We start from the raw sequence: 24,671 nt of genomic DNA on the forward strand, positions 1-24,671 counted from the left end.
ACCTAAAAGTATAGATGTATTATAACGTATATAATATTTCAAAACCTTACCACTTTTTTCTAAAAATTATTGAAAAACTAACAACCAGCCCTAATTTCCCCTATATTATTTAATACAAATTTATACATATACTTAAAGATCGAAAAATTAGAAAAATATATATACATATATAATCTAAATAAAAGATCCCAACTTCTGTGATCATAAATTTAAAAACAGGATACTTCAGTATTTCAGTATTTTTATAATCGTTAGAGTGCGTTTAATTGTTATAAATTTTTTTATTTTAGCAAGACCAAATTTTTTTCTCACAATGTGATGTCAAGTTTCACAGATTTTTGCTCGCAAAAGAAAAAGAAATGAAGAATAAAGCAAAATGCTTTGTCTTCTATTTTTATATAGATGACAGCGTCATGCCTCTTTCAATTCAAATGAATTCTTCTATATGTGAATGCATCGAGGACAACGAAAAGAATTTAACTTCTTGTAATCTGTAGAAGTTAATAATCCGCGTCGTATAGGTTGTGCTACATTACATGCAACGTATAACGGCATATCGCGTGCATTGCACGCATCGCGAACATCGCTTGCGGATGAATCAAAGAAAAGAATTTGATTACAATAGAATGATTGGACATGATAATTCATGTTTCAATTACACATACATCCTGATTTTTAAATCTATCCTTTTTTAAATCTATCACAAACGTGCGTAGAATATATTATACGATTATGATATTAGAAATTAGCAAAACTGCAATAATATAACAAGATTTTAAGATATTTTAATAATAAAAATTAGAACAATTTAATACAATTTATTAATAATTGTATTTTTTTTAATGTATATATAAAGATATTAATTCGATACAATTAAAAAAAAATTCATTTACATTTGTAATTGTGTCTAAATTATTTAAAAGAAACATCATATGATGTCAAATAATTTAAACACAATTACTTTTTACAATTGTGTTACTTTTTAAAATTCTGCGATATGTATATTAATATTAAAATCTCCTTAAAATACTTATAAATAAAATAGAATATTTTATTTTTAAAAACTAAAATAAGCAAAATATAATTTATGACATGTATAATGTTACAAGACAAATGCAGTAAAAAATAACAATGATGTTGTAAGACAAATGCAGTAAAAAATAACAAACATGATGAGTGCGCGACTACCACTATCGCTAATGTTATTTTTATGGTTTTCCTGATGTTCTATATTTAATGCGTCTCAAACTGAGAGCGAAGAGGCTCACACATTTTTACTCGTCGTCACTCAACATGGCATTATGGATTTTTCTTCAATGATTTTAATTGGTTTTTGGACGATTAAAATGATCTTCATCATTTATAGACTATATTTAAACTCAATAGTCCATTTTTTAACAATTGAAAACAATGGTAAAGATTTTTTTCAAAGTTGAATCAAGCTTTTTTTATGTATGTTGATATTAAATCTTATAAAATGTATTTTACAATTATATAATATTTCGCTTTATCTATTAAAAAAATAATAATAAAAGTTTGTTGCTTTACATAAATGAAACAAAAAAACTAATAAACATATTGTTGAAATTTTAACAGTAATCTTCTGCAAGATCAAATTTGTCAAAAATTATAATAATTGAATATTTCTGGCGTCAGAAGAAATTTTTCAAATTATCTTCGCAGTAGTAGCATAGATGCTATTCAAAATAGAAAAGTTTATTTAATATACACACACATTCTTTCGCTCTCTTTTCTCCTGCTTCTCTTTTTTTCTTTCTGGAAATTATTTTGGAAAATATAATAACATTTACATTCAAATAAAATGTACAAAGTCATAATAGATATAGAAAATAATATAGAAAAATAATAAATATTAAAAAAACTTAATACATCAAACATACATCAAATTAATATACATTAAATTAATCAACAAGCGTTAATAATAAATTCATCGAATATGTGTATAAAGTGATGAATATGTCTTCGATTTCACTAATAATGTTGGAAATACAAGTTGAACTAGCAGTGAATCTATTTCTGTCGGTGGTTTTTCAAAGCGTTCAGCTATATTTGTTTTACACGAACTTAGCTTCTAAGCATGCACGAACACGCGCATATCATCTGCACTATATCTATATGATAAAAAAGTATATAATATTCAATTTTCATCTTTAAATTAATATTATTCCAAAATATAAATTTATATTAAAATAAATTTATTTTAATTAATGCAAAACTCTTAAGCAATGTGTTAGCTATATATAATGTCCAATTAAAATTCTTCAAAAATTTAAGTACTTCAATATTAACAAAAAAGTGTGAAAATGAGAGTTTTAAGGCCATATAATATTATACTGTTGTAATATTATATAGCCCTAAAAACGACTATAATATTATAATACTGTTATAATATTATAATACTATAGTTATTATAATATTATAGTTGTTTGGGGCTAATTATATATTTTTTGTTAGAATTATCAAGAGATACAGTATACATAATATGCAGATGTAAGACATAATTTCTTTTAATAAAGGAGGATATTAAGGGCTGTTTTTCCAAAATGAAAAAAATTCCAAGATGTACAAATTATACATCATATCATTAAATGGTTACTCAAGTGAAGTCAAATAATATATTGCGTATCTTGGAAAAGGGAACATGAGAGAAATCGCAATCAAAACAAATTTTATCATATTTATGCTACCATATTTATTAAAAAAGTAAGAAAAAATAATACAAAAATTGAGCAATTTTTTTATTATATTATATATAAGAATTGTATTATTTAAACAAACGAACGAATCTTTTTGAGAAGAGAAATTCCAAAACTATTTGACTAAAATAATTTGACGCTATAATTATAACGCATAAGTATAACGCAATAAGATACAATTACTGTATTCATTGTCACTATTTTGATATAATCTCTATACGTATATCGAAGGCATAGTAGGAATAGAATACACAGGCGTATTACTAGATGCTTTTAACGCTTATAGAATCATCTCATCCTTGTTTAGAAAACAAGGGCAAATGATAGTTGCGAACGCCAAATGAAACGCAACTCTAATAAAAACATGAAATTATTATTGTTTTTTTTTTATATATTTTTAATACCTCTAAGGTCCGATTGCATCAACGTTACTTTGACTTTAAGGCTAAAGTAACATTGGTGCAACTGGGCTTAATACCTCCAATATGTTATCAATATATCCAGTTACCATATATCCTGAAAAAATGTATAGTTTATTTCTTAAAAAAATTCTATATAATCACTTTTTTAGATCTAAACCTAAAAGTTTCAAAGGCAAATTTTCCCTTGATTCTGATTTTCCCAAGATATGCAATATATCATTCGAATAGTCGTTTAATATGATATATAACTTGTACATCTCAGAACTTTTCTATTTTGCCCAAAAAGCGGCTAACTTAACATCTTCCCAACATAGTTAATATGTCAAAGCTTTTTTAAAACTATTGTATTGTATTTCCTTACGTTAGATCTTTACAAACAAGATTACTATTATAATAAATAAATCAAAAACTGTGATAGAATATTGATGTCTCAAATTGAATAAAAAATCTCAAATGAATAAAAGACATAAAAAAATGAAAACATCAAGAAAATAATAATGTAATTTATAAAATCAATTGCAATGATTGTGACGTCTTTTATGTTAGACAAACGAAGAAACAGTTTCGAATTAGAATAAAAGAGCATTGTAACAATATAAAAAATTAGATCAATCCAAATTTAGTGGTCACGAAACACATTATTCATTCCAATCACAGCTTTAACTGGGAAATCATCGAAATTTTAGATCACGAGATAAATTTCCAAAAAAGAACCATTTCGAAAATACATAAAAGAGCAAAAAATGGCATAAATTTAATGAACGATAGTGAGTTGTTGGATCGATCTTATTTTATTTAATATACTTGACGACATACGCTAATTAAGATTGTAACGTTTTCGATCATACTTGTTTATGTCATGACTTAACGATATATATTCTCTGACCTATAATATCAGTCCATTTCAAAACATCTGACAATCAAGAGCTGTTTTATTTTATACGATGACACAGTTTTTTATTTTGATTTTGATTCAATAGATTTCTAAATTAACGTAAGTGTGAACATAACTTCTCATTATTATTTAATTAATTATATTAATCATTTAATTATAAATTGACATTTATTATACAAAATATAATAGTCATTGAAGAAATTCTCGATCGGACTATCGTATTTTTTATGACATCGTTGACTGACTTGGATTCTCGATAACAACCGAGGAATTAATAAAACACATTTTTATAATTTGGACTTTCGAACTTCTGACTAGATACCTAACCTATTTCGCAATATTTAAAAGAAGAAATAAGTATGTAAGATTAGCTTAGAGCGATCATTTTTATTATTGTATTATTGTAAGTTCGTTAACTTTGTAAGAGGTTACATAAAAATCACTGAGGAAGACTTTATAAGTTAAAAATTTTATTTGAAAATTTTATAGCGTTATATTTATTTAATTAAAAAACGAATTTTATTTTATGAGTTAAATTATAATTGCTCGTTTAAAAAAGTTTTGGCATATTAACTATATTGCATTGCATGTACATAATCCTATTTTTTTATATTAACATCTTCCTTTGGTATATGTATAGAATTATAAATATAATTATTATTACTAATATTAGCAATAACAACTAATAATAAAATAACAGCTTAAACATATTATTTTACGAATTAGCAAGATTCAACCAGGGAATGGAAAGTTACTTTTTAAAAATAATAAGTTACCGTTACTAGTTATTGATTTTTAGAAGTAACAAGTTACCGTTACTTAAAAAATAACTATTCGTTACTTTCCGTTTCTTTTTTAAAATCAGTTTAAAATAAGTGCTATCAATTTAAAATAAAATTAAAAAATGTACATTTGTAATATTTTTTGTTTAAATGTTAATAAAAACAATATACAATAATACTAACTTTATTTTTTAGTTTTTTTCTTAAAGACATAATTTCGTAATTCGAAAATCGATAAAATATGCGGCAAATTACAGATATCTATCTGATATATTACATAAAAATGTAAAATAATTTCTGAAATAATAGTATATTTCTCAGCTGTCAAAAGTTGCAGCAAACGCGCTGCAACATAGTTGACAGCTGAATATTTCAGGAATTATTTTATATTTTTATGACGTAGATACCAGACAGATTCCAGTTTATCACATATTTTACAAGTTTTAGGATTACGAAATTATTATGTTTTTAAAAAAAAGCTAAAAAATGAAGTTTTACGTAGTAAGTAATTTATTGTATGTAATTTTCCTCTCATATCGTCATGAGAGGGAGTTAAGCTTTAATATTTAAGTAAATACAAACATATCTATAATAATTCTACAATCTATACACGCCAATTAAATCTTGAAACGATATCCGGTTGATATTTTTCACAATAAATTTTTCACAGTTTTTATTTTACTTATCAATGTAAATATATCATTAAATTACTTGTCAATTTAATTTATTATATTACTACTCCAGTTTTAATTAGGATTGCGTCAGAAAACGTAATTTTAAATCAGAAAATATAATTGGCACAGTTTGAAGAATTTGATGTATACACAAATTCATTCTAATATTATATTATGCACGAAGATCAAGCTCGAATCAAGATTTTTCTGTTTAAAAACAGTAAGTTATATAGCTTAAATTTAATAATAAATAAACTAATCATAGAGACGTATTAATATTTTAAGATATTAAAAACACGACGATCCGTAAATCTTCTGATATCTCTGAAGATAATAATGAAAGTCTAAAAACCATTACCTTAAGATATTAAAAGGATCTTGAATTAAAACAAATTACGAATACTATCTAAAGATTAAAGATTGAATAAGTAAAAATTATGTCATAAATACATAGGTTCAAAATACAAAAAGTTATAATTTCCAAAAAAAGTAACTTGTAATTGTAAAAGCTATGGCACATAGAAAAACTTAAGAAATTAAAACTTAAGTCTAAAATATAAGACTTAAGCAATAAGGAAATCAACATGTTGAATTCGCTACTTACGTATAGTCTTATGATCTCTACTGTGATTGATCAATTCTTAAGTCTTATGTCTTAAGTTTTTCTACGTGCCATAGTCTTTAGTTCGTTACAATTCGTAACGAATTCTATTCCCTGGGTTCAACCTATGCGTTAAGCTTTTATTAGTGGAGTCTTCCACCGTATGAGGAGGGGGAGGGCGGCAAAATCCATTGCGTCACATATACGCTTTACAACACAAAACGAGATTTCATATAGATTTATACAGGTTTATATGTCTGCATAAGGCATGCAAATATGCCAATAATGCGATATTGATATACAAAATAAAATTGACTTTTTTATTAATAATAACTGAAACTTTTTGGAGATCACTTAAAAGAATGACCCTTAATGTATCAAGATCAAAATCATCAGAGATATCTCCCTTAAAGCGAGTATTTATATTATTCATATAATTCAACATTATTAAAAGCTTTTATAAAAAACATTAAAGAGTTTATTTTGAGCTTATATAGGAACACAATTAAGACAACGCTTTTCAGAAGCAAAGTAGATAGATCTATTTAAATATATCTATTAGATATATCAATTTAAATATTCTGAATTTAAAAAATTCGTGAAAAATATATTCAATAAAAAATTGTTAACATATTGATACGTTGTTCTTTCTATAGAAAAACAGTACAAAACATAATGTAAGTTTAGATTACGTAAAATTTGTCGCTAAATTTTTTCTGGCATTAAAAAATCACGTATCGGTTTGTATTTAGTATACACTACCTTATCAAAGGTACATGCCAATATCAATAGTGTCGCAAGATATATTCTGAAATTTATTGTGTGTACAATAATCTTTAAATGGTTATAAAACACACGCTTTGGCACAATAAACTCGACGTAGTATTGTTATTGATGTAAATGGCGCAGGGTTAAATGACCATGGGAGAGATCTGAACAGACGGCAGTGTCATTTTGATTAAGAGTGCATACAGACGAAGCGCATAACCGCGGTATCATATAAACGGAAATGACATTGTAATAACAGCTGCATATACATGCATTAAAAAATCACGAACGCTGTGATCATAAAAATGCAATATTCTCAATCATATTCATATTGTGCTTCAGTTTTTTAAATCAATCAAACAAATCGTATAACGCTGCACGGTATTATCGATCAGGTAATTAAACCGATTACATTGTTTGACAAAAAATATAAAAAACTGGTCATTTTTTACAGTTTTTTGAATGCCGAATATAAATTCGTTTTCCAAATTATTCTATATGTCAACATTTTGAGAAATGTTGCAATTAAAAGTTGCAAAAAGTGTACTATTTTCATGTATTTTGTCATATTAACTACGTGTGTGATATGCTGGAGTTTTATTGGAATTTAAGTTAAAAGTTGTTAGGACTTTTATCTTTCAAGAGTATTTTTTTAGTGTAGACTATTAAGATATTCATTATTAAATTTATTACGGAAAAGCTGTGAATTAGATCGCGATTATACAATATGCAATTAGATAATTATAAAATAAATTTTAATTATATTTATTTAAAAAATTTACTTAAGCAAAGCAAATCAGCAATTAAGCCGTAACCCAGAAAATCCAGAAAATCGCATGATAGTCGCACAAGTCCAAATTACCGGATAAATTATTATTTTAGTAGCCAGATCTCCATTCTCACGCGGGACGGATCATGACAATTCCTCGCACAATCTTGAGCTCAACGAGCTCATTACTTGCTAAAGTGGACTGCCTGTTTTTGCGGTGACCACTTTTGTGGCAGTCCGGTTCGGACTCCGCTTTCCTCTTCTGGATACTCGACACCATTACGACGTTGTCAAAATGAGTGACGATAGTGCAAGACATAAATAGTAATCTTAAGAGAAAAATAATAAGAAATATACGATCTACATCTTCTTCCCCTGGGAGTGCACGGGATCATCGATATCCTTCTCGGTGATGTCCTCCTTGAATTGGTTTTCTCTTCGATGACAACTCGATGAAACAGCAGCGCCCAAGTCAAGGATGGCTACCGATCTTCACACTTTATTCGGCTAATATGTTATCTTATAGAAGTTACAATTAACAAAAAAAATTAATCGGTGTTCGATTTGTGCGGTCGCCCGCAATTGCGCTCGCTTTCTCTAGCCGGGAAGACGCAAGATCCATTTGACTTATCCGCAAATCAGTGATGGATGAAAACTGTTACATCACAGCAAATTGTTACAATAAATACTTTGTGTTGTTTTAATTTTCTTAAGGCGAAAAATTTTAAAATAAAGCCCGAACTCTGACGAGATCACTGTTTTATCGATAAAATGTGGCACATCATATCTTCATATACTACTACATCAATATCTCACGTATACATAAATTTTCGTAGAACAATAACATTTTTATTAGATATATAAGTCTAAATCACGTTATTCATTCATCGAGTAAACTACTAATCTGTGGATCACAATAAATACAAATCGCAAAGCTTTTATATGAAGCAAATATTATTACATTGATAGCTCTGACGTCATATTGGACTAATGTAAAAAAAGAAATCTCAATTTAAACAATTTTTTTTCGTTCTCGGTATAAGCACCACACAGACATGTATTGATGCATATATTTTACTCTTGGAAAAGGATTTTCAAATCTTTAAAAGAGGAAAAAAGTAATCGTTATACAAAAATTATTGCATTTAGTCGGAAAAACAGACTTTAGAATCCCTTTAATTTTAAAACTTTCCTTTAATTTAATACTATATTCCTGTACTTTTCGATAAGTATGTTATTTTTCATTATATTGCATATATAATATACTGTATGTATACATTAAAATGAAATTAAAACAATTTTAGGAAAATGGAGATAAATATTGCAATTAATTTGTTATATTTGTGCAAATTATTAATTTCAAAAAGTACTCCCTAGAAATTAAACACATGTATTTTATAATTTGATAATGCTTTAATTAATATTGTTTAATTAGATTAACATAATTAAAATAATACTTTTTATAAAAATATTTTAGATAAATTTATAAAAGCTTTTTTAATATTCTAATTTCAGTAAGACCTCAAAATGGCTTCGAGATCAGAGGATCCAGAAATTATAGAATCCGGAGGAAGAGAGAGAAACACAGGGTAAATTATTGATATTAGTTTTACAATTTATAAGACAATTGTAACTCAACATCTCATGAAATATTTTTTTGTAAATTTAGGAAAAATGATGGGTTTGGCAGATTATTGATAAAGTTTCTAGCCATTTATTGGCGATCTTTCATTGTGATATTATGGCCATTAATCCTAATTCCAATATTGATTCTCGAAAGTGAAAAAGTATGTTTTTTTTTCTTATATTCATATATAAAAATTAAATACATAGAATGTATATTTAAAGAAATGTTAGAAACAAAAAAATTGTATTAATAATTTATACATCTTAAAATTTATACATCTCCTTTTTTCTAACAACAGCCATATTAAATTAATTTCTTCATATATTCTTCATACCACGTTCAATAAAGTGCTGAAGTATATGAAAATCTTTTTTTCAGTTCATGAATTAACAAACAAATATAAATAATTTTACATTTAAAATTCAGATATGTTTTTGCTAAAATGTGAATTGAATTATATAAGAGTTTATTAAGAATAATAAAAGAAAGTTTTCGATAGTAGAATATACGGATTCAATTTAATGCATATAATTCATTTTAATGCATTTATTTACAATACAGAAAAAGATCTCGTAATTTTTCCTTCTGAACATTCAACATCATAATTTAATATGGTTGTATAGTGAGAGAATAAAGAGTTACATATGCCGATTTATCCACTGTTAGAAATGTAACCACAAGCTTCCTTTAAATGACTTTACATGTTATGGACGAAATTAAAAGTAATGAATTTAACTGAAAATTAAGTTACAATAATTACTTAAATGAAATGAACATTAAATTTATGTATTCTTAATAAAATTTAATGTACTCTTAATAAAATTTTATAAAAAGTAAATTAAATTTCATAAATTTTCATGAAAAATACATTAAATTTTATATACACAAATATACTTTTTAGTTATAAATACATTAAATTTAATGTAATGTCATGAAATTAAATTCAAATTGTATAACTTAAAAATTAATCAAATTTAAGAACATTTCTAACACTGTAGGTTTGAATGTTGAAAAAATTAAAAAATCATTTTTTCTTCTTGCCGATGTAGCCTGTCGCAATGAAATGTTTATACATCATCGCGTTAATGGCAATGTTCTGGGTAACTGAGGTCCTGCCATTACCCATCACGGGTATGATCCCGGTGGTTTTATATCCGCTAATGGGTATTATGTCTACCAATGAAACTTGTTTATGCTACATGAACGATACCACAATGATGTTTCTGGGCAGTTTGGTAATCGCTGTGGTTATTGAAAACTCTGGCTTGCACATGCGAATGGCATTACTCATCATCAGAATTATTGGCTGCAGTCATCGAAGGTGTTTTAAACGTTCTATATCATTGTGTTATGTCAGATGTTTCTAACGTTTTCAAATTTATTTATAAAATTCTTGTCTAATAATATTATAGGTCTTCAAATATTGTAGAATCATTTGCATTATTGCGATTCGTAATACAGGATGAATTATCGAAAACACATCGAAAATCGCTCTAAATAAATCGAAATGATAGGATGAATAAGACCTCGTTTTTTAGAAAAAGTAAAATTATTACAAGATTCTATAAAAATATATCGTATGGTAAAGGAAGCCAAAAACATCCAGATAATAATTGATCTATACTGTCTTTATCGATAACAAATGCAATATTGTTGAAACTGAAATAAAATGGAATAAATGAGAAATTGCTTAAAGAATGTAATTCAAGATCTTGTAATATTCGCAACAATAGGAGACAAGGAGAAGTCCATTGAAACAAATGTCTGCTGATAAAACTTGTTATTAAATTCGAAAAAGTAGAATCTAAAACTAATTTTAAAGCATATACAAATTCATTTAAAGAATGTCCCGGTTTTCTTTCAATGAAATCTTTTCGTAACACCTTCAATTATTAATTCTATTGAGATGAATAATGATACATCTAGAGATAACAATAGAATAAAAAATAGAATAAAAAATTAGTGATATTCTCAACTAGTTGGAAACTATTGCCTATGTAGGTTTTTGATGGAGAAAAATTCGAATGAATTATTTCATGTAAATGTAGCTAAGTAACTTCCAATAAATAAGATAAAAAGATTACCCTGCTTATGAATTTTAGTAAGACTAGTATTTTAACGCCAATTTATTAATGATACAAAAATATCTCTTATTTCTTCTTTTTTAACATTCTGCTTTTTATCTGATTAATATAACTTTTTATTAAATCGTTCTTTTTATTACGTTCTCTTGTACATATACGTTCTATGTAAATTATTGTATTGCAAAAAAATGTATCTTGAAGAGGATTATTAACGTTTTTGAAAAGAAGAACTGACATTCAAACCTTTTATCTCAGTTGATGTATTCGGTTTTATTTAACTGCGTTCAATGTTTGAAACGTATATAATTTCTTTACGACGAAACGTTGTCGAAATATCTAAATTATTATTAATATTCAATAAATAATTTATTAATTTGTATACACGCATATTCAGTGTCGACTTTTGTTAGCTTCTTTTAGAAAAAGAATTTTAAAATGTAATTAAGTATGCGTGCACTTTACTAAAAATGTTTAACTTTGCTACAGGTGTTCTGTATAGTTTACTTTCAGAAATAATTCAATTTTAAAAATCAATAGTTGATTCTTAAAATAAACGAGTAAATTTGTATGAGAAAAATTGGTAAAGAAAAATTTTAATTTTTACAAGTTTTTTTTTTATTTAATTGAGTCTCCCTATAATAAAACGAGCAACATTTTCAATAGTGCTGTTTTATTATACAGTAGCCCGAAGCTACCACCATGGTTCCTTTATGTTCAGCTGCCTAATCGTCGGGAGCAGCGGAATTATACTGAATTAAATTAACACGTTACGTGCTACGCGAGATTACGTCCGGTATCATGTAATCCGATAAATGCGACAAACCGATTACTAAGTATTAGAAGTGCGAGAAATTATAAGATGTCTTTCAGTAATATTTAAATAACATTAACATAGCCATGGGAATCAATTGTAATTAAATTATCACGACGGGAAAATTAATTTGTAAAAGGAGAATAATTGAAATAAAGTGTTGAAGTTACGGAAACGAGTGTCTCTTCGAAGCTCTTTGTAGTCTATCAGCGCTCCTCGTGAGTCCTAATCATTTAGGCGAAACGAACCTAAAAAATTTCCTTTGCTATAAACCAAAAGATACAACATATAAGTAATTAAGACAAAAAAACGTTTATCTTCAATATTTCATATTCCTGACTTAATTCTGAGATATGTATTTGAAATATTTTTATTTGAGAAATAGTATTTATAAGACAGTTATATTTTGTATTTTGTATTTCTGCGAAGCACATGAAAATCAGCACGTAAAATTAAGTCAAGAATATGACATTCTAAGGATATTCGTTTATTTTTTAACCACCCTATATATAAAATTATATTTTACGAATTAAATTAGAATAGATTGTTTTCTAAATGTATTCTGTTCTTTTAATTTTTCAAACAACTAAAATGAAAAAATATTTTTTTCATTTTAGTTGTTTAAAACTCAATCTTTTTCTCGAAAAAGTTTTATTAAAAGAATCTATTTTATCATTTCGATTTATTTCGAGCTAATTAGAAATCAAATCATTCCCTTTTCTAATTAGAGATATGCGATTTTGCGATATATGTCACGAGCATTGTGATTTTCTTTTCTTGAATTCAATATGTAACTTGCTTTTTAATCGCTAAATAGTAATAAATATTTTAACACTAAAAATATTCGTATTAAAATATTTATTATAAAATATTTATATACTATATGATTCTTATTATTCCTGATCTTAAAATACATTCCAAACCGTACATATACAGTTACGAAACTAATTGTCCGATTATTATCTCAATGAATCAAGCTTTTCTTCAAATGAAGAATAATCTAAAGAAATCATCGATTTAATGGTGCACTGTTTGGACAATTAGTTTCATGAGTGTATTATATCTCTTAATTATTTTAGAAACGATGTATTAAAACGACGTATTAAAATTGTCTGTTCTATAGAAATGAATTATTATATTCATCTATTTAATTTATATTAATAAATTATTTTTTAGTGAGAATGTTGTTAGTATAACGTATGACACTTCATAATTTTTGTCATATAATTTTATCTGATCTTCTAACTTTCTAATTAAAATTTGGTCATAAGATTGGCAATTATCATTGGTCCAACATTTTTTGTCGCTTTAGTCCGAGCACATATCTTTGAATCTTTTTTTTTCCCTATCATTATAGAGCGAGATAAAATCTTTTCTCACTTTACGATTTTGACAAAAAATGCCGAACCACTTCCACTTGTTATAGCCAGATTAGACTCTGATTAGAATCTCTAGTTCTGTCTACATCTTATTCTTATTTTTTTTATTAAAATTTTTTTTTTCAATCTATTTTATTCTCAGATTAACATTAGGTTTATTCTTCGTGACAATGTTCATTTCAATGTGGATTTCGAACACTGCCGCTACAGCCATGATGATACCGATAATGGAAACTGTTCTCATAGAGCTTGAATCGGTGAGTCTTCATCTTTTCCGAAATCTTGACTATAAGATTAACGCGAAAAAAAATAATTTTTCAAATTTATTTACCTCAGCAAGGACTTGGAAACATGTTCGTACAAAAGGAAGGAGTGGCCGAAGAGGAGGGCAGGGAAACGTAATTATTTATCGTTATACACATGTACGCGCGCATGTACACACATATTTCATTTTTTGTTTTCTAGATGTTTAATTTTTAAATACAGGATGATGCATTTTAATCAATACAGTCAATTTTCTCCAAAATTTAATTTAATTATGAAAAAATATTTCGGATAAAAGTGAAACGATGAGGTTTCGACACATTTTGATCATATTGTTTTTCTTCTAGGAGGCATCCAAAAGATATCATCTCCACATTTTTTAATGGAATTATATGATATTTTTATATAGTATGATTCCTCTAATTATTTTGCATATGAAAATATTAAGGTAAGGTAATATTAAGGTAAAGATTAAAAAATCAATATAGTGTTTATTTTATTCGAAATATTTTATTCTAATATATGTTGACATAAAATGTTAAATATCTTGTAAACTAATTTTGATTATCGTATCGTAATATTTGTGAACAGAATAATGAGATAAATTAATTGGTATAAAGAAAACACATAGTTGCTTAAAAAATATATATACAGACAAAATGAATAATTGTTTAAATAACTATGTATTTTCTTTATATCAATTGATTCATTTTGTTATTTTGTTCGTAAAAGTATCGTAAAAATATAAAAGTACGAACGTAATAAAAAAATTAATACTTTGCGAGATATTTAACATTTTAAGTATTCATAAATTCAAAATATTAAATCAGAAGTGTACTTCATAAATTCTTAGTTTTTCTCTTTCTTAATACTTTCATATACAGATTAATTAGAAAAATTATGCTAAAAAAATCATATAACTCAATTTTTAAAAAGTGATAGTAACTTAAAAAGTAATAGTAGTATATTTTTGTGGCATTTCTACTTAGAAGAAAAATCAGAAATCAAAATTCTCGAAACCGTTTTACTTTCATATAACTTTCAATAAAACATTTTTTTCGTATTATTAATAATATCTGTAATTAACTGTATTGATAAATACTGTACTGAAAGAAAAGATTGCTGCAGTAATTTAAATGCTATATCATATTCAACCAATCTTTTCTTTCAGAAAGAGTGTGTGTATATTAATATTTACTCTATTAATTAAACTTAAACATTAATTAAAACTAAATTTCACGCAAGTTCATCCATTCTAATTGTATCACAATTCATATCTACGGTGCTAATTTTTCTTTCTTTTTTTTAAAGCAAAAGGCCAACGCATAGTACAATGGTATATTATCTCGTCGCGGCTTACGCATCTACTCTCGGTGGTACCGGCACTATTGTGGGAAGCGGTACCAATTTAACATTAAAGGGATTTTTAGAAAAGTATGTGCTTATAGTAAACAGCAAATTTTATGTCAAATGTGTTATTTTCAATGTCATAAAGTAATAAGTTCAAAACATTTATAATATATAAAAAATTATGACGTACATAAAATAGATATTCATATTTACAAATTAATTTTATAAATTTTTAATTCCAGTGTGACATATTTAATTTTTTTTTATATTTATAATTTAGAAGAAATAATAATAACAATTATAAAGTTTATTTTCATTTCCAGGCGTTTTCCCAATAGTCCCGGCATAAATTTTGCCTCTTGGATGTTATATTCGGTGCCACCCATGCTGTTAATGGGTTTGCTTACATGGTTGTGGCTGCAAGTGATGTATATGGGTCTTTTTAGACCGGAAAGCAAAGATGCTCGTGCGATAGATATTGGACAACAAGGCGAGCGTATCGCAGCGGGAGTTATTGAAAAAAGGTACAAAGAACTTGGACCGATCTCATGGCATGAGTTCTCCGTGGGTGTCTTATTTATTTTTGTGGTGCTCTTGTGGTTCTTCAGAAGCCCTGGTTTTATGCCGGGCTGGGCTGCTTATGTTACAAACTTGTGAGTATTGATAAGAATAAGTATCATAAGAATAAGTATCATAAAATATGCATTTTCCATTTCAAAATTAACCTTCATTATGAGTTATCATGAAAATAATCAAAAGATAAGAAAAAAATAACAAAAACTAATTTTACATTATACTTTTATAATTCATAATTTTGGTAAAATTATAAGTATAATTTTCTTAAACTCATAATTTTTTAAGTTTAATAAAATGTAATAAAATGTACATCTAGACGTAACCCAAAATGTAATCAAAATAACGAAAAATTAAAAAAAATAATATAAACATAAAAAATTATAAAATAATAAATTAAAGCGAATGTAAAATAATCGGAATTTTTATGTCATAGGTCTGTTAAGGATTCGACAGCAGCCGTGTGTGTAACGATATTGTTTTTTATTATTCCGTCGAAATTGGACTTTTTATATGCATTCAGTAAAGATCCGCGTAAACGACCCACAAAAGCATCGCTTGGTTTAATAACTTGGAAAATGATAAACGAGAAAATGCATTGGAGTCTAATATTCGTGTTAGGTGGTGGGTTTGCCATTTCAGCAGGTAGCACTTCATCAGGTCTGTCAGAAATGCTCGGTCATTACCTGATAGGTTTACAAAAGATTAACGTGGTAGCAATAATGCTGATTGTCTGCTTTTTTGCCGAGAACGTGACGGAATTAACAGCTAACGTAGCTGTCGCGAATATTATATTGCCCGTATTAGCAGAGATGGTGAGTATAGCGAAATTAACGATAAACTTCAATATAACAGAGATCAATTAATAATAATTTAAGAGATATTTTATTCTAGCATATTTTAATATAAAGTATAAAAAATTTCATTATATAATATAATATTATTTTTAATATTTTAATTCGCAGGATTATAAAATGGATTAATTGAAGTGAAAAAAATTATTTGCATTTTTAAAAAATATACAATTTAGATTGTATAATTTACATGCATTATATTTCTTAATTTATAATTTCCTTTATAAATGAAGAAATATAATGTATGTATTTTTATTTGAATCATTTTTAAATAAGAGACAATATTTTTGATATATTAAAATGAATATATTCTACATGGCATGTCTATGTAACGTCTATGCTCTTGGCTAATATTTTCTTACATATAAAAACATATATAAGTTATATATTTACAATTGTTAAACTATATATTTTTATTTAAAATACTTTTCATTTGCTGATTAAAATTTACTTGTCTTGCTTGCAAGACAAGATTTTACTACTTATATAGTACAAGCTAGTTTCCAAGAATTATATCAGTATTTTCTTTTCCTTTTTTTTTCAGTGTGTGGCTATTAAAATACATCCTTTGTATTTAATGCTGCCAGCAACTCTCTGCTGTTCCTTTTCGTTCCATCTACCAGTAGGTACTCCACCAAATGCAATTGCTAGTGCCGCGGGACACATAAAAACAAAAGATTTTATGATTGCTGGTATCGGTCCTAGCATTATCACGCTCGTTGTTACTGTAATAGCGTTCTCTACTTGGGGTAAATACGTATTTAATCTATCGGATTTCTCCGAATGGGCCACGTAGCAGTACTTATATAATATAAACATTCTTTTATTCGGTATATTTCATTATCATTCCGCCGAAGAGCGAAGAATGATCTTCACAACGACAAGAGTACTACTCGCATTATATTTTATTTTCTCGTTTAATCGAGTTCATTTTCTACTTTTTTTTTATAAATTCCAAATATTATATATGCAAAGCTTTAAGATAAGAACTTAATTATAAAATAATTTCAACGAAAAATATAGACTGTACAGGGTGCGTCACCAAAATCCGGACAATTCGAACAATTTCTTTAAACAAAATGTTTTTAATGAAAAATTAATATAATAAAAATTAAATATTACAAAAAATTCTTTTACATGACACTTAGGAGATTCCTGTAGAGCACAATATAGCGGAAAATTTAAATTGAAATTTGTCCGGATTTTAGAGTCTACAAATCGAATCACACCTTATGTATCAAATGTTATCATAAAAAATTGTTATATTAAACATAATAATGAATGTATATCTTTAGAATTTCAGATTTATGTAAAGTAACGTTTTTCATGAAATATTTTACATCTATTACATTTATAATATCAAGTAAATTCTCAGATGAGCAATAATAACTTTGAGTTTATAATTATTGCTTTAGTAATTGTAATTCGAATCAAAAGCTAATGAATCGATTTTGATATCAATAAAAAGTTAATGAATATCGATATCCATGTCACAAAAAAGCAATTTATTTGTATTATAGAATATTATACATTTTATGTACTGTACATTAGCACACATTTGAAATATACAGAGAGTTTCATATAATTTATCAGTATATAAACAATATTAAAGAAAGTTCATCAAACTATAAATGTGATTACACAACAGTATGGAATAAAGCCTTTAACTGTTAAAGGCTGAATCTTAACCCTAAAGCTATCTGTACCGAATAAATCATATAATTTTTATATAACAATTACTTTTTTCCTCTTTTACAGATTCGAAAATCCTTTCCCAAAATTAAAGTATATGCATTAATACGTGAAATAAAATTTATGCCGAAAACGACAAAAAAATTTCGAAATTGAGATCTTTACTATTTCTTAGTCCAATATAATACTCTAAAACTGTCATGTTATGACAATTATTGTATATATAAAAAAAGTCCATTTTCCTCATTTTGTCAATTAATTAGTTATAACATTTATATACAATTTACATTAATTAGTTAATTAGTTATAACATTTATATACAATTTTTTATAAATATACAACTTCACAAATATTTTCTAGAGATGTAAAAGTATACATAAGAATCACTTAAAAATTTTTATATACTTATAAATAATAAAAATTAATTCAATACAAAAACCTATTGCATGATACCAAAAATCATCATATATATTAAGGGTTAAAATACATAATATATTCTGTACATGGAATATTAGTATACATGCTCATTGTCATTAAAAGAGTTACAAATATTTCATATCAATTGTAATAATTTTAAATCTATAATAAACAGTCATAGATTCATAATTTGTTAACTTGATTTTTTTTAATTTGTAATAAACAGACAGTTAATAGACTCGTAGCTCTTGATTTATTTATTTGAATTATAAATATATTAAAATTTATGTTGTAATTTTTACTCACCATCCACGTCAAAATCATGACTAATGTTTTCCATTTTTTCTGCCATTTCACAGAGATTTTACGAAAGGATGAGAAGTCAGGAAACACTTAACTCAATAAAAATGTCTCACACTTTAATAAACTGTATTAGCGAAATTGAAAAAATATATCCGCAAGTTCACTAACTAGCAAAATAAGGTTAAAACAATTTTGAATTTTATATTTCGTTCCATTAAAAACAGTGTAACCTACAAATGACAGTTTAACTACAACATCTCCAAAATAAACAAAATAAGATTTATTCGACACGTTTTTGCATGAAACGAAAGAATCTAGCAAAAATAAAGCGTCTCTGCGCCGAGAACCGAGATATTAAGCGTAAAAATTTGACTATTGAGGTTAGGAAATTATCATAGCTGCGAAATATACTAGTGATCTATTTCTGCACCAGACTGTTTCTAGAACTCTCTTTCTCGCTTTAAACAAATATCAATCATATTTCTATCTCACTTTAAGTTCCAAAAGTTCACTACAGAAAACAGGCCTTAGACGGAGCTGTTTTTTTTAACTGAACTTCTTGCGCGGTTCACCTTTTCTCTTTTTTTCTCTAACGTGGAGAGAAAAGAAGATAAATCATGTAGGAACTTTAGCTAGGCTGCGAAATGATTCATCCTTGTTTAATATTCGATGAATAACAAGGATAAATAATGCAGCATGCGTGAAACGGAACACAGCCCTAAAGAACAGCCTTAGTGCAATACCAGGATTGAGTTCAGGAATTACGTCCAGATAACTTTAAGCTATAGATTACATTACGCATATTATAGCAAAAATGCACCTAGAGTTATCTAGACATAATTCTTGAACGCAGCCCAGCATATATATATAGGGTGGGCCATCTAGCGTTTGGAATTTCATATTTTGAGTTTGAAAGGCGTAATAACATTTATGACGTATCAAAAATTTAGTTTTTTGTTTGACATTTACGAAATGGGTCGCTATACGCTTGAACAAAAATTGGGAAATATTGACTTACTTCCAAAGTGGTGAGTCTTCAATCCAAACTGTAAGAAATTTACGTGGAAAATTTGATAGAAAAGAAATGCCTTCAACGCAGTTTGTGGATCAATTTGTGAAGCGAATTCGGCAAACTGGATCCTTATTGGATAAAGCAACTCGTTCACGTGCTCATCCAGTAAGGTCAATCGAAAACATTGCTGCTGTTGTTTAGAACAATCATCAACATCAACTCGCCATCGTTCTCAAAATTTGAACATTTCATGCACTTCTTTGAGAAGAATTTTGAATAAAGACTTCGGTAAATGGCAATGTACTACCTTTCCAATAAAGCCATAAACTTTGAAAAATATTCATGCGTCTTTTTTTTAGAGCCAAATTAAATTCCAAATTTTAAATGGCCCACCCTGTATGTATATATATATATATACATATTATAGGCGGATCATTTGTGGACACATGCGCATGCGTTTTTCTCGCTACAATAGTGCGCGAAATTTACTTAATGTTTTTAATGTTTTTAAGCAAGTGCAATGAAATACTTGTTAAAAAATGTATTTTAAAAAGATCCTGCTCTGTCCTTACTATGTGTGAAAAGTTATATGTAAACTGGAATCGTTCATTTACAAAAAAAAAAGGAATTGATTTGGTTTTATAAAAGGAGCGCACACTCTTATTTTTGTCAGATTCTTTCATTTCATGCAAAAAAATATATCGCATCGAATAAGCCTAATTTTATTAATTTTTGAGATGAGATGTAGCTAAACTATACAATTATCGTTTTTTTTTTCGAATTATTTAAATTTTAACAGTTACGCAAATTTTTGTATAAATCAGCTATCTTTATAAGCTATATAAAGATATTTGCATGATACATTGACGAGATATATGATTATCTCATCAATGTATCATGCAATATATATTGTATATTATTTCGCCAAGGAATAGCATTGATAACATGGTTGACGTAAAACGTTACCATTAGTGTCATGATAATTTGTTAGCGTTGTCTGCAGTTCCGTAAATAGCTTGTAGCACTAAATAGCGTCTCCTCGAACGCACTCAATTTATGTCTCCGTATATGCAAGTATCCAATAATTTTATAACTGGAAAGTATCTATATATATTTTTTATTTACGAGCATTTGTAAAATTCAGTAGAAAAGGATGCGATTGCGCATATATTTATAAAATGTATGAGAAGGAGAAGAAACGTAGGAAAATAAATAACATATCAATTGAAAATATATTATATTGTGTATTTAATTTTAAAAGCTAATATTACCAATGTAACGATCTCACATAAGTTTTGACTTTATCCGCAACACAGCCTAGTTCCATGCCTCAAAATATATTTGTATATTATCAAACATATTTTAATATGCTTTGATTGATAATATTTATGTTATCAATTTCTTTGTATTTTCTCCATAACATATTAATGATTATACTCATCAAATAAATTAAATACGTAAATTAAATATGTAAAAATAATTTTATTTCAAAATATAAGACATTAAAATTACAAAAGCATTTATGAACGTTAGTCCATAATGGCTAATTTAACAAAAATAAATTTTGCATCTTACTTCTAATTTTTAAATTACTTCTTTGCCCTTTTGTGTTTGAAGTATCAAATTAAATATTGAAGATTAAATATAAAAATAGCAAGCAAAAAGAATAGAAAAAAGAAACTTAAAGTATTCCTGAATTTATCAAGTTAGATTTCAAAATTATTTCTCTATAACTGACGATAATTTCTGTGCAAAAGTGAATTGAATTTTTGATGCTTTATGTATGTATATATATATATATATATACACATATTTTAATTATATATTTCGTTGTGTCCATTTTAGTGCATTTTTAATATTAGTGAGCGTTACCCTTCTAAGAAAGCTTGCAATTAATTGATATTCTGGCATTGTGCGCCTTCCATAAAAATGCTTCGAATGTGTTGATTTGTATGCATTATGTCTATTGATATCGTGTTTTGTATCAACATGCGATTCATAAGACAGGAGCAAATTTTCTTTCCGTCCTTCACAAAGAACTTTTGTGGTTAAGCATAAAAGCCATTGCATAATCTGTACGATATATAAAAGTTTTGTATTAAATAATTTAATAAATACCAAATAAATATTCGATTTAATAGATCTATTATGTATATTTGTTGTATATATTTACCTCATTGCTGGATGGTAATCGTCCCTCACTTTTTTTTAGCCATGAGCTAGGTGCCCATAGATACAATTGCATTACAGTTGCTGCTAATTCGCTATCGAGTCGCTAGTGCAAGTATTAGAAAAAAGTTTTAATATTTTTTTTTTCTATACAAGATTACGATTTTAAAACTAGATTATATTTTTGAGCAAATTGTTGCTTTTTTTACAAACCTTATACACATTTCTTGACAACGCATTTTTTATGACAGTATTGATAATAGATGGGAGACTGTCTGGCAAAGCAGGAAGTTCATTTTCAGTATAATTATAATTATTTAAAATAGCTTTTTCATCCTTTTTGCCATGAAATGGATTTTGCATTCCAAATATTTCGTATGCTATAGTTCCTACTGTCCAAAGATCAGCTTTAGTATAATTTATACTAGTAAAAGGACCTGGTTCCGCTGTTATCACCTCTGGTGCCATCAGTGCAATATTACCGCCTTTATCGATATCATGAGAATTATAAGGCAGATATAACCCGTGGGTTTTATCGGCCAGACAACAACCAAAATCTGTCACAACTAGAGACGGAGAATTATCAGTCTCTTCTGACAGATCGAGTAAAATGTTGTCACTTTTCAGATCTCTAATTTGTAAACATTAATAAAAAAAGAAAAGAATCTAAGATAAATCTCGTCGATTTATAGAACAAATATCATTGCATGTAATTAATATAAGATAGCAATGATAGAAAGATATTCAATCTTACCGATGTGCTACGCCATTTGCATTCATATGAGCTACTGCTTCTAAAAGCTGAGCGAATAATAATATTGATACTCTCATATCAACGTTTCGACTTGTTATATATTGTTTCAAAGTGGTGTCATATCTAAAAATAATGCGACATGTTAAATATCGTGAGAATATAAGTGTAACCTTATCCCATTAAAAAAAAATAACCTTTTCATCACCAAAAATAAACTCATATTTCTGCCTGATCCTTGAGGATTAATTCTACTTGGTAAAGCATCAGGATACATTCTCCAAGAACCAGGTAATACTGGTATCATGTCGGTAAAGACACAATACATTGACACAATGTTTGGATGAGATGGTAGTATGACTTTATTTTCTGTTAATTTTTGCTCCCAAGTAGTCAAGTTATCATTTCTATAATGTTTCCTAGCCGGTACTGTCTCCTTATACATTGCATTTAGAATAGCAGCAGCATTGGATTCTGCATCATAATTGAACATCATTTTTACAGCTAATGGAAACTCATTTGCATCTTTTGTTTTCACTTCAATATCCATTAAATCATCTTCATCCCGCGTATTTACAAATCGTGCTGCATATACAGCAGCAGAACAACCTTTAGCAATTATAGGTCCCATTACAAAATTTTGTAAAGTTACAGTGTTCTCATCAGTATGAACGGTTTGACAGTCTTTAGGCATATAATGCCATTGTAATTTCGAAACTGCTTCCTAAACATAACATACTATATCTTAGATTACATTTCATAAGCTAAGAATGGTAGTAACATAACATTTCTGTATTATTGGATTGTCTGGAAAGTTCGTGCCGATGTTGAAGGAAAATTGAAACGCAGAAAATTTTAATTTAATAAATGTATACTAAAATTTAAATTTTAGTCGGCACGAACTTTCCAAACAACCCAATATATTAGTGGTAACATATTTGTGAAAAATGAGCTATTTCTCAGTATTTAGATCAAACTAAAATGCATTTACCCGAATTTCCCAACATACTCCTTCCAGTTCATCATCCTTTGTCAATATTCCTGTACCTGATGCTAATGAAATACCAACAAGAGCAAAAAATGGCGCAGAATCACCAAAAACAAGTCTACTTGCTGTACGTCTTCGTAAATCTGCTGCAAGACTATTGGTTACCCTTTTCAAAATATTGTCAACAAAGATACGCCGAGCATGTGTTCCCAAATAACCAAGATGTCTTCTTGTATTCCATACATTGCCAGTTTGACAAAGACCACTGTTCTGGGATTTGTCTGTCATGAACATAAACATAAAACTGTTATATACAAATTAACATTTTTATTAGATCATATGTTACTAACAGCATACAAAATATTTATAGATCAAAGATAAAGCAAAATAATGGTATATAATAGAAAATAAAATATTGACAAACCATCCACATTTATTACACAAAACCAATTTATAATGATGCTATTTTCATAATCATTCATGCTCTAATAAAATGTACCTTCACAAGTGACACAAATGACACAGTGTGACACAATGAATCATTACATCCTCGTTTGCCAATGTTAAACAAAAATGACATAATCATTGTGTTGCACTGTTGCTTGTTGGAAGGCACACAAAGTTATACCATATCTTAATCACAACAAAAATACATATATATTTTTAAAAAAAGATTACTCAAAGATAGAAGAGTATAATTTTTTAAATGCATTAAATATTTAATAAAATTTCTAGAATATAATTTCTATTTATAATTCTTATTAATTTT

The 24,671-nt window shown here is 27.2% G+C and overlaps 3 protein-coding genes across 12 annotated transcripts in view; 1 reads left to right on the forward strand and 2 right to left on the reverse strand.

Annotated features, from left to right (window-relative positions):
* Positions 1-17,529, forward strand: part of LOC108693712 (protein I'm not dead yet) — a 19,327-nt gene extending 1,798 nt beyond the window's left edge. For 2 of the 8 annotated variants that reach the window (XM_018202789.1, XM_018202790.1), the window contains exons 3-11: positions 9,144-9,217; positions 9,298-9,415; positions 10,305-10,576; positions 13,672-13,786; positions 13,866-13,927; positions 15,105-15,227; positions 15,467-15,796; positions 16,153-16,531; positions 17,115-17,529. In XM_018202789.1, coding sequence (XP_018058278.1) covers positions 9,156-9,217; positions 9,298-9,415; positions 10,305-10,576; positions 13,672-13,786; positions 13,866-13,927; positions 15,105-15,227; positions 15,467-15,796; positions 16,153-16,531; positions 17,115-17,366 — 1,713 coding nt within the window. In that variant the 5' untranslated portion in view covers positions 9,144-9,155 and the 3' untranslated portion in view covers positions 17,367-17,529. Of the gene's footprint in view, positions 1-4,058; positions 4,134-7,201; positions 7,255-9,143; positions 9,218-9,297; positions 9,416-10,304; positions 10,577-13,671; positions 13,787-13,865; positions 13,928-15,104; positions 15,228-15,466; positions 15,797-16,152; positions 16,532-17,114 lie in introns of those variants that run through there. The other 6 variants (XM_018202792.1, XM_018202791.1, XM_018202793.1 and 3 more) reach the window with 6 other exon arrangements.
* Positions 1-19,101, reverse strand: part of LOC108693713 (GPI transamidase component PIG-S) — a 40,866-nt gene extending 21,765 nt beyond the window's left edge. For all 3 annotated transcript variants that reach the window (XR_001932031.1, XR_001932032.1, XM_018202796.1), the window contains exon 1: positions 18,986-19,101. Coding sequence is in view for 1 of the 3 variants with exons in the window: in XM_018202796.1 (XP_018058285.1) it covers positions 18,986-19,031 (46 nt within the window). In the remaining 2 variants the exon portion in view is untranslated. The remainder of the gene's footprint in view (positions 1-18,985) is intronic.
* Positions 19,102-21,812: 2,711 nt separating this feature from the next.
* LOC108693657 (serine/threonine-protein kinase PINK1, mitochondrial) overlaps positions 21,813-24,671 on the reverse strand; it is a 3,482-nt gene continuing 623 nt past the window's right edge. Inside the window, exons 2-7 of the mRNA XM_018202702.1 lie at positions 23,906-24,183; positions 23,112-23,638; positions 22,918-23,040; positions 22,377-22,794; positions 22,168-22,269; positions 21,813-22,067 (exon numbers count right to left, since the gene is read on the reverse strand). Coding sequence (XP_018058191.1) covers positions 21,813-22,067; positions 22,168-22,269; positions 22,377-22,794; positions 22,918-23,040; positions 23,112-23,638; positions 23,906-24,183 — 1,703 coding nt within the window. The remainder of the gene's footprint in view (positions 22,068-22,167; positions 22,270-22,376; positions 22,795-22,917; positions 23,041-23,111; positions 23,639-23,905; positions 24,184-24,671) is intronic.

Source organism: Atta colombica, unplaced genomic scaffold (genome assembly GCF_001594045.1).
Source record: "Atta colombica isolate Treedump-2 unplaced genomic scaffold, Acol1.0 scaffold96, whole genome shotgun sequence".
Taxonomy (NCBI): Eukaryota; Metazoa; Arthropoda; class Insecta; order Hymenoptera; family Formicidae; genus Atta; species Atta colombica.